We start from the raw sequence: 11,267 nt of genomic DNA, 5'->3' as shown, positions 1-11,267 counted from the left end.
CTGAGTGAAAGGAGAGTGTTTTTTTTGTTTTGCCTAAGTTGTTGAGCTTTTGGAGGGAAATCACACAAAAAATGCCATTTTTGAGCTATTTTTATGGAAAATCGGCAAAGACATTTACCCAGACATTTACCTGATTTCTGCCCGGACGCTGCTGCTGCCGACTGCTGTATTCTGGATATGTCTGGGAAAATGCAAACGTATGGCAAGCTTACTCTTGGTAACTCCACAACCCTCAAAGGTTGTGGGGAGATCATGGCCTGGGAGAGGGCATTCTCTGTGGCAGCTGCTAGGTTGTGGAATTCCCTCCCCACAGAAGTGTGTCTGGTACCTTCATTATATTCTTTCCTCCTATTTGGAAGACGTGCCTCTTTATGTTGGCCTTTTGACGCCTGAGATATATATTTTCGGGGCCCACCCTATTCCTGTGACTGTAATTTTTTTTACACTGTTTTAAACATTGAATTGTAAATTTTTTTCATCTGCCCTGGGACCTTATGGTGAAGGGAGGTAAGAAATCAAATTACCAGCAACAGTAGTCATAATATTAATCGATAATTTAAAAAACACTGAAGCACATAGCCTGGTTCTCTGAACATAAATATATAGGAATCTCTCCTTCCAGATGCATCCTTGCCTTGCCTCACCATAAGCAAAGACTGCCCTTAGTAGGGCCTTATCTCTGTTGAACCTATTTACTCTGGTTGTTAGCAGACAAATGCAAGAGATTGAGAGGCCAAGAAAATCCAGGTTAGACTGCTGGAAGAGGGAGGGGTGAAGGATAAATCTGCTCTTAAGTGAAACTGACTTTTTATCTCTCTGTGTCTTCCTGCTGACACTACATTAGGGAGGTTGACATCAAAAATCCCCGGAGGTCCAAATCCAATTTGAAATCAAATGGAAAAGACCGGCCTGGGAAGGACAAGGATGAATTGGTTCTGCCACAAGAAAAATTAGGACAGAAACAGGTTTATCTCCAACCAATCTCTTAAATAAACTGCCTTGAGGTTTTAATAAGGGGGTCATCCTGATCCGATTTTTGAAGCGGAATGGGGATACAGAGCCTGAATTGACCCATCTGTATAAGTGAGTTGCTGGCAACATGGTGCTTTGTGAGTACTGTGCCATATTTAGAATGGAGGCAGGCGATTCCTTGATGCCCGCAATTTGTATTCACGGAGACAGCTGCGGCTCTGATTAACATACCATCACTTACAAGAAGGTGCCTTTCCCTCTATCCATCTGTCAAAAACTGCAGCGATCAAGTACTCTTGTGTTCACCAAAATTCAAAACGATGAACGTCTGGCTGCACATCGCCACCAGATGAAACAAAAATAGAAACTGGAGTCTCTAGGCCTTAATAGACCTGCCTTAATCATAGAACTGGCTGCCATTTATTTTAAATAGGAGCCTCTCTCATGGCAGAACTAAGTAAAGCCTCACTTACTGGCAAGTGAAGTAGCTGCAGAATGCCTGACAGTTCAGTTAGCTCTGACAAACTTGATTCAAAGGATGAAGAGGAACAGTGCAGTCCAAACCCTGTCTATTCAGAAGTCAGTCCTGTTGTAAGCGAGGTTAGGATTGTGGCCTTAGTCACAAGGTGGAATGTAGAAGGTCCCAGGTTCAAATCCCCAGCATTTCCCAGTAGGGCTAGGAAAGACTGTCTGAAACACAAGAGCCCCTGCTGGCACAATACAGAGCTTCCTTGTTTCCCCGAAAATAAGACAGTGTCTTATATTAATTTTTGCTCCCAAAGATGCGCTAGGTCTTATTTTCAGGGGATGTCTTATTTTTCCATGAAGAAGAATACGGTACACATTTATTGTCTAATTGTGAGTCAGTCAGACTCCGTCAGGGCAGAGCAAGCAGCAGGCACAGGCTCTCTGATTTAAAGAGACCTCGCACTGCCTGAACAGCTCCAGCTGCACTGCAGCCAGTCAGTGAGCTGTGCGGCGGCACCCGCCACTAGGGTCCAGAGGAGTCAGACGCCTTACGGTAGCTTCGGGGGCCTTATATTCCGGGGAGGCCTTATTGTTATGTACTGAAGTTCTCACCCTGGGCCAGCAGGGGGATACTGTAGATAGCTATGCAAATAAGGGATTGAAAGTGACGTTCAGTGATTGGATAGTTTTAGAAAATTGTTACAGTTACGTTGTACTGGAGTTCTATATAAGCAGGCTGACTGGACCCTTCAGTTCAGTTCTGTTCTGGCCTGTGAATAAACAAGAGCTGTTGAAGAATCGCTGTGTCGTCTGATATGTTCACCCACAACTTAACACTTATGTTCAGGGGAGGCCTTATTATCGGGGATGTCTTACTTTCGGGGAAAGATGGTAGATGGCACAAAGGTCTGACTCTGTGTAAGGCAGTTTCCTATGTAAACCACAGACTGCAGTCATAGTGCGCACCCAACACATGTCCAGTCTGCTTATTCGTAAGAGCAATGTGGCTTGTCTTCTAACCTGCTTGCTATGTACAGTTCGATCTGTTTGTTGTCTTCCCCAAGAGATCCTTAATCCCTTAACATGTAAGCAATTAAATCATTTCCTCCACATTTAGGATATGGTTAGCCACAAACCTAATATTCGTTTGCATAAAGCTGTTTTCAAACTCAGTGTTCTAATGTCCTTCTCTCCCCCCCCCCCCAATACCCAGAGCTCTACAAAGCTCAAGATTCTTTGTGATTAAATGTGAAAAAAGCCCCCCGTCAACCAACATTTTCAGATTTTCAATTTTCTTTTTGGCCTCCTGGGGTTTTAATATGAAATCTTCCAGCACGTGGAAGCCATATAGCATCCTGAATTACGGCCAGTTTTCTTTTTAATGGCCACAGCGGTGTATTTACTAGTTGTGACCACACACACACAAAAACCACCCCCCACTTCCCAAAAGAGAAAAAATAAAGGACAAGGTGACAGGAAGGGAGCCCTTGGCTCCAGACTAAATGAGCTGATTCTTCCTTGCTCATGGAAGCAACTCACACCCAAATAAGAAGGAACTAGAGACTTAAAAAGATTTGAGTTTGTATCAAAATAGAAAGAAGGGGCTGAAATAGTCTGTTAGCAGAGGAAACAACAAGCTTTTATTTTTATGCCATTATTAATCCATATTGTTTTCTAAAGGTACTATATTGCTGTTTATTTTCACATTTAATAATATCGTTATCTTCTATCTAAGGCTTTTTAAACGGTTTACAGTTAAAATCTTAAGTGTGTGGTTTTTTATCACTGGTTAGTATACACTTTACCTCCTTTCTCACTGGGCTGCTAATGAGCAAATACAAACCCTGATTAAATGACAAAAATAACATCTGCCACCAACGAAGTAACTGTTTTCTAGCAAATCTAAAAGGTTATTTGGTTTCTTGATCTCCCTTGCTATGTCTGTTTTCATTTGCTAGCTGAGTATATAAACTTCCGCTCTTTGCTTTTGTTCTTCCGTTGCATTTTGAATTTTATTGGGGCTTTAGTTTGTTTTCATTTTATTTCTAACATTTAAATAGACACATCAGAACAAGAGTTCTATGGGCAGTTCACCAAGCAACAAAAAATTAAAATACATCGTAAAACAGTAATAAAAACAACCTTGAAATATAATTAAAAACGCTATTTAAAATTGCCTTGGGGGATCATTTGGTGGGCCAAAAGGCAGGATTTTTTTAAGTACTTAGAATAAAACAAAAACAAAAATTCTGTCAATTGAATAACAATTTACTTGGACCAAGAAGGGACAGGAGCAGTGGGTAAAAAGAAAGAAAGAAAGAAAGAAAGAAAGAAAGAAAGAAAGAAAGAAGTCTTGTCTTTGTACTTCTAGTTCATAAAAGAAAACCACTCTCAACAGCCTGAATTCAATTACTCTGCAGCCAATGAGAGTGTCTCAAAGCAACAGCAGAAACTCCCCATGGGATTTGGCTTCTTTAACTCCTGTCATATTATTCCCTTTCCCCGCCAATGGAGGAGACTCACAGCAGCTGCATTCGAGAACCGGAAGAGATGTATTTGATTTCTAATACATGCCTCTTTGCGCATGGAGCAGAGGTAGAGATAAAAGTGAAGAGGGACATACTAAACTGGCTAGTCTAACCCCATCAAATTCATTGATACTTATTTCTGATTAAACATGGTTCAGATTGTGCTATAAATGTTTTTGTTAAGCCGCTTTGAGACTTTTTGTTGTATGTAAAGTCTGATAAACTGGATTTCTGTAATGCACTCTACATGGGGCTGCCTCTGAAAGTACTCAGGAACTTCAACTGGCTCAAGGAGCTGTAGCTGTTTTTAGTGTACATGTACTTATTTGTATTTTTTAAACAGACTTTCTATATGCATATAGTTTTAATTATTTTTATGTTTGTTTTCTAATGACCCCCTCCCCATTTTAAACAATTATTGGTTTTATCTCTAAGCCCCTTCCACTTCCTGGCTGAAGACCTATGGTTTTTATCTGTTCCAGGTATGAGGCTAAATGACTCAGCTACTTCCACCTGGCTTGATTGGTACTACCATCACTTGGCTGCAAAGCAATCAACCCTCAACTGGGCCATCTCCAAGAATAGGAGTGCACCTGCAAGCACTTAAGTCTGTATTAAATGAAGGGTTACCGTATTTTTCGCTCTATAAGACGCACCAGACCACAAGACGCACCTAGTTTTTGGAGGAGGAAAACAAGGGGGAAAAAATATTCTAAATCTCAGAAGCCAGAACAGCAAGAGGGATCGCTGCGCAGTGAAAGCAGCAATCCCTCTTGCTGTTCTGGCTTCTGAGATAGCTGCGCAGCCTGCATTCGCTCCATAAGATGCACACACATTTCCTCTTACGTTTTAGAAGGGAAAAAGTGAGTCTTATAGAGCAAAAAAATTAGGTAATTGCACAATGCTACCTAAAAGATAAAGGACCCCTGAAAGTTAAGTCCAGTTGTGAACGACTCTGAGGTTGTGGCGCTCATCTCGCTTTACTGGCCGAGGGAGCTGACGTTTGTCCGCAGACAGTTTTTCCGGGTCATGTGGTCAGCATGACTAAGCCGCTTCTGGCGAAACCAGAGCAGCGCACAGAAACGCCGTTTACCTTCCCGTCGCGGTACCTATTTATCTACTTGCACTTTGATATGCTTTCGAACTGCTAGGTTGGCAGGAGCTGGGACCAAACAACAGGAGCTCACCCCGTTGTGGGGATTCGAACTGCTGACCTTCCGATCGGCAAGCCCTAGACTCTGTGGTTTAGACCCCATCACCACCCGCGTCCCTTTTTCAACCTCCTCAATTACAATTCTTCAGAATTTCCACTACAGGCTGAGAAATGCTGACTGGCCCATGGTCACCCAGTCAACTTCATGGCTGAGTGGGGATTTGAACCTGGTCTCCAAGATCCTAGTCCAACACTCTAACCACTGCACCACATTGGCCCTCATACATAAAATATCAGTTATAAAATACATTTTAAAATCTATGTGGCTAATAATCATGCACTCTAGTCAGACTGTCCCCTCCCTCTCACATGGCCGAACTTTACATTTTTTCTCATTTGTTTTAGTATTTTAAAATTGCCTTAGGTGCTATAACAGAACGGTGGTACGTAACTGTGATAAATAACGAGGCTTTTTTCATTCTGTATGAGACATTCAGGTGTATATAGCACATAACACAGTTACAGAGATTTACAGAGTTTCCAGAAGGATAGCTGTGTTACATCACAATCATAACCATAGCTACTCAGAAGCAAATCCTATTGAATTCAGTGGGGTTTACTCCCAGGTAGTAGGGCTAAGATTGCAGTATTATGGCACCTTAAATGAAGGGTGGGAAACCTCTGGCCCTCCAGATGTGGTTGGACTAGGGCTATGTATATACTATACATTTAAAGCGCATTCATAATACATTCTTTCCTTCAGAGAATTCTGGGCACTTTAGTTTACCCCGCAGAGTTACAATTGCCTTCAACCATTAATAAGGCAGCAACCAGAATTCTTTGAGGGAAGCAAGTGCTTTAAGATTATAGTGTCCACGCAGCCAGTATTGGCTATGCTGGCTGGGACTGGCTGGAGTGGAAGCTGGACCACTTCTGGACCGCCCAAAGCACTGGAGTCCACTTCTCCAGATACCCGATAGTCAGCTTTAGCAGTTATGATTAAACTGACAATTGCAGTGGGACAGGAATTGACCTAAATTACTTGCATTGAACATTTTAATGAATTGTAATGCAGCGGTACAAAATTAGAAATTCCTTTGAAATTCCTTGACTCGAGGTCTTGAAGAGGCCCCCAACCTCTTTGTTGGTACAGAAACTAACCTACTGTAGGAGGGTGAAATCTGCATTGATTGCTCTGCCCACCTTTGCCTCTGGCAGTTTTATGTGAATATATACTAAGCATAAATGTCACTAGTAAACATTAACTTACTAGCTTGACAAATACAGAAATTGGCCCTAGTGCTTCTGCATATTGCAGTTTCCAACTTAAAAAAAAGATAAAGATACAAGATGCATTTTAATCATGACACTTGGAAGAAGAATCCCCAGACCTGTATTAGCAACCATGTACTCTTTTTGGGCCCCCAGTTGTGTTTAATTACCCAGTCGTATGTCATATGTATATTGCATTGTTTTAGCAGATTTTAATTTACTTCTCAGTACCAGAGCGGTACCTATTTATCTACTTGCACTTTGAGGTGCTTTCGAACTGCTAGGTTGGCAGGAGCTGGGACCGAGCAATGGGAGTTGTTGTTTTTAATTGTTTGTATTAATAGTGTGTTTGTGTATTTCACAGCGGCCATCAATCCTACCCAATTATCTGTGGGGGGGTGTATAGCTGCAGCTTCTTTCTATAGGCAAAACCTCTATTTAAACCCTAAACTAGCCTTGTGTATCAATCCTACACAGAGGGATGCGTGTATGATATATAGAAATATATATCGATATATAGATATAGATAGATAGATAATGATTTTCAAAACAGACTTTATGGGCCTTGATTGTTTTTTAATGATTATTTCCTGTTTCTAGTAAGCTGCATTGAGTGCCTGTCAGTGAAAAGGGCAAATTAATAAATAATAATAATAATAATAATAATAATAATAATAATGACAATAATAATAATAATAATAGGCAAGGACTCTATGGTAAGCACAGCGAGCGACTCTCTAGCTGCCGCCCGTGCCATAGATAGCGCCGCCACCGCCCTCTTCCTTCCGGTCCCCTTTCTCCTTTCCTCTCTGCCGGCCTCACCCGCACCCCTCTCTATGGTGACGCTCGAACCTAGACCGGCCAATGGCAGGCCAGAAGAGGCCTGGCGAGCTCCGCCCAGGGCCTGATCAGCTGAGGGCTGGCAATGTCTGTTGACAGCAGCAGCCTCAGCGGCAGGACTCGGGCGTAAGAGGCTGGTGGGGCTGGTGCTGCCGGGGGGCGGGGAGCTCAGCCTGTGGGGCTGGGGCAGGGGGTGGAAGGGGACAGGAAGGAGAGGGGGCCGAGTGGGGCTCTCTTCTCCCCATTGCTCTCCCTCCCGGGCTGGGCGGTGGGGGAGCGAAGGGAGGTGGGATCCTGGCGCTGCGAATATGGGGCGCTGTGCAAGAGTTCCTCCAGCCTTGTAAAGCCCCCCCCCGCCTTGTAAAGGCCCCCCTTCCCCTCACGGGCTCAGCTCTCCCCCCAGACCTCGCAGAGGCCTTCTGGAGGATCCTGGATGCCATCAAGGGGGAGGTATTTGGCACAGGCCCTTATTTCTTCCTCTTCCCCGTTTTCCTCCCCACCCTTTTTTAAAAGAAAGCTTTTCTCCCACACATACACACAACCCCCTCCCCCAGTTTCTAAGCCTAAAGGGAGGTTGTTTAAAAAAGATACTTAGAAACGCAACAGAAGGCGGAGGAGTTGAGCAACTGAGGAAACTGAAAAGGAGGAAGAACCACCCACCGCCCAAAGGAGACGCTAAGGAGGAATTTACAGGGTTAAAGCCGAGATTCTGAACAGGTTTTTTTTGGGGGGGGGCGGGTTTAAGCCCCCATTGACTTACTGCTCAGAAGGTGGGGAGGCAGGTGGGAGTGAAAATGCACCTCTACAGAGCTGCTGCTCCCTCCCCTCCCCTGAAAAGAATAATTTTATCAGACGGTAAGATTTTACTGCAAACCTACAACACGTGCTTCCTCAGGAGTTCGTTTCTTGTTTTGTCTCATTGTAACTCGCATGCTGCTTTTCTCCCCAACCCCGCACCCCCCAGAAAAACAACTTAAATTGCAATAAGCTGCCAGTTGGAGCTAAAATGAAACTTCCCCCACCTGGCCGCTTAATTTTTCTTTTCGTCCCAAACTCTACAGATGTGAATCCAGATGGAGCACTCGGAAGTCAGAGGACAAATACAGCAGCAAAGGCAGCGGAAGCCTTGGGGAAAGCTGATCCGCTTGGGGGCTGAGGAAGCTGAGCCTCACCTCTTGTTGCTGAAGAAAGAGTTGACAATTGGGAGGAAAAAAGGTATGGTTCCAGAAATAGTCGTGCAGTGGATGTGTAGGCTATAAGATGGCAGAGAGGTATGCAGAAGCTGTCTGTTCAATCCCTTGTTTATAGTTTTCTACCCAGCCATAGGGAACCCACAGTTGAGGATTTTTGTGTGTCTGTGTTGGTATTCTCTTAGGGTGAGCTGAGAAGGCTTTCTTAGTTTCTTGTTAATAATCAACAATCAACAGACTTACAGCTTTACGTGGAAGGGCCTGTTTTTATCTTGCTTCCTGTTTCGTACACTAAGCTGTTTTGCTTTTTATGTTTTTGAAAATAAGCTAGGACTCCATGTTTTACTTTCTCAAGAAAACTCCTTTATGAGTCGAGGAACATGGGTAATACATTTTTTCTAAGTTGACATAATACTCAATTTTTCTGTGATTCACAGCTGCAATATTTGATTGCTTTTGCAAGACATCTGCATTTCAGAACATTGTTTTCATTTCAATTTTTTTATATAAAAAGGTGAAAGATGCTTACCATGCAATCTGATACATGTTGCTTTAGAAGTAGGCCCCATTAGACATAATCCCAGGTAATTGCATAAAGAATTGCAGCCTAAGTAGTTGTTAGGCACATGTTGTACTAAACCCTCCAGCTTGTATGAGAGAATAGTAAATCATTATAAGAACTGTCAAAATTGTTGATGTGGATACAAGTTCTGACTTAATCTTTCCACTTGTGCTCTTTCATTGATATAATTAATGACGCCTTTCTCTGTAAGATGCTGTTAGGAAATGTTTCCTTATTTTATAAGCTGCTTTCAATATATATTATAGAAGAAACAGACATGATATACAAATGCAAATACATGAAAGCATGAATACAAATATAGAAACTATGATCATGTATTAAACATAAAATCTAGAGTGTTAACTTGTGAACACATCCAAATAACGTGTATGTTAAAGCACATGGCTCCCCGCCCCCCCAAAAAAATGGTAGTGTGGAAATTGTATTTTACCCCACCATAGCTACTTTACTTCCCAGCACCCTTAATAAAACTACAGTTCTTGGGATTCTTTGGGGGAAGCCATGTGCTTTAAATGTGTGGTGTGCATGTGACCTTTGCATGATTTATGTTCTCTGATGGGAAGATGGCCTTTCAGAGCCTGATTGATCACATATTTGCTTGGCATAAGTCCTCAGACATGTAGTGGGACTTACTTCATGGTCAAAAGAGTGTTGTGGTACCTTAGAGCCTGAAACATTTATTATAGAATGAGCTCAGTAGTGACCAGTGAGGTGGCATGGGTGGAACTCCATTGCTCTCCTGGCTTCTCAATAAAATGGTAAGCTGGCACTTACTGAGACGGAAAAGCATGGCACTGTGCATCGCAGCAGAAGCACTGGATTGGCTTTGCCACACAGCACTGAGCACTCCATGCCTTGACTCTCCCTTCTCAACAATCGCCAGTGGCCTGCTATGTTCAGGAAGTGGGAACCTCACCTGTGCTGCTTCACTTTCATGGACTAGCTCATGCTATAATAAATTTGCTAGCCTTTAATGTGCCAGAAGATTTTTCATTGTTTTTGCTGCAACAGACTTACACACTGCTATCCTTATGGAAATTATTTCATGGTAAGTACTCTTATGATAACAGACTTAGATATGTAGGGCTGAAGGTTTTTTGGGGGGGGGGGATGGGGGATGGGATGTAGTTAGACTACAGTTCCCATCAGCCCCATCCAATAAGCCATAGTATGGAGGGTATGTGGCTGGAGAAAGCTGTGATTGGCTATCCTGGAATTCTGGTGATATATGAAAAACTTGTCCTGGTTTTGAAAACGGATGTCACAGATTTGTGGAGGGTGGGCTATCAAATTATTATTGTCCATGATAGCAAAATACAAACTTCATGTGCAGAAACAGTATATCCCTGAGGAGCACAAAGTTGTCCCAATAAAAGGGGATGGTCAGCCTTCTCATACCCTGTGTGTGAGCATCGCAGAAATTGTGATGGCCTCAGTAAGGCCAAATTCTTCCAGAAATATCTGCAAATCTAATGACACTATCATTTTTGTCACAAAGGTTGCGACCTGTCCTTTCCTGGCAACAAACTGGTGTCTGGAGATCACTGTAAAATAAGGGTGGATGAAGAATCTGGTCAAGTATCACTGGAGGATACCAGGTCAGTTTCGCCTGAACCCTTTCTGCTTTCCCTGCCTGGTTCTGTTGAGTAAAATGTTCTGGTTAAGTGTTCACGCGGGAGTGTCCTGGCTGTCCTTATTTGACTACAAGGCAATATGTTGATATTTTCTGCATCCCGCTTCTCTCTTGGGACCTGTCCAGCTTGCACACTTAAAACCAGATTTTATTTTTTTTATCTGCTTTCCCCATGGAAACTCTAATTTTGTGAGGGTAGTGATTATTCCATCAACAAATCCTTAAAATTGTTCACTGAGGTTCCAGTTCCCAAGATTCCTTGGATGGTAATGACTCGATTGCGCCTTAGGTTGCCTCAAGCTTGAGACCCTGTGGTATTAATTCCCGCCCCTTTTGTGATGTCAGAGCTTTTAACTATTTCTAGTGTTCTGTTCCAATAGAAGGGATTTCCATAACTGCCCTGATGTTGATTTTGTGGGGGGGGGGGGTGTCTCTCTCTGGTTGCATACACTTTCCTGTGTGCACGACTTGTGACATCGCCTCTCTTTGAAGTAATCTGTTCAACTATTTCGACATCATCTTGCAAAAATGAAAACAGGCCATAAGAGAGTAAGAGGTCTCACAGGCTTTTGTAGCTAGCAAGCTGCTAACATTATTACAGCCAAAGTACAATCTGTTTTGCTGGCAG

At 42.9% G+C, this 11,267-nt stretch overlaps 1 protein-coding gene across 4 annotated transcripts in view; it reads left to right on the top strand.

Annotated features, from left to right (window-relative positions):
* Window positions 1-7,202: 7,202 nt before the first annotated feature.
* CHFR (checkpoint with forkhead and ring finger domains) overlaps window positions 7,203-11,267 on the top strand; it is a 34,091-nt gene continuing 30,026 nt past the window's right edge. For 2 of the 4 annotated variants that reach the window (XM_080985150.1, XM_080985147.1), the window contains exons 1-3: window positions 7,203-7,359; window positions 8,295-8,448; window positions 10,505-10,604. In XM_080985150.1, the coding sequence (XP_080841276.1) occupies window positions 8,307-8,448; window positions 10,505-10,604 (242 nt within the window). In that variant the 5' untranslated portion in view covers window positions 7,203-7,359; window positions 8,295-8,306. Of the gene's footprint in view, window positions 7,360-7,406; window positions 7,684-7,742; window positions 8,089-8,294; window positions 8,449-10,504; window positions 10,605-11,267 lie in introns of those variants that run through there. The other 2 variants (XM_080985148.1, XM_080985149.1) reach the window with 2 other exon arrangements.

The sequence above is a fragment of the Podarcis pityusensis genome (assembly GCF_964106645.2).
Source record: "Podarcis pityusensis genome assembly, chromosome: 16".
NCBI lineage: Eukaryota > Metazoa > Chordata > Lepidosauria > Squamata > Lacertidae > Podarcis > Podarcis pityusensis.
This window is presented reverse-complemented; position numbering and strand designations above follow the sequence as displayed.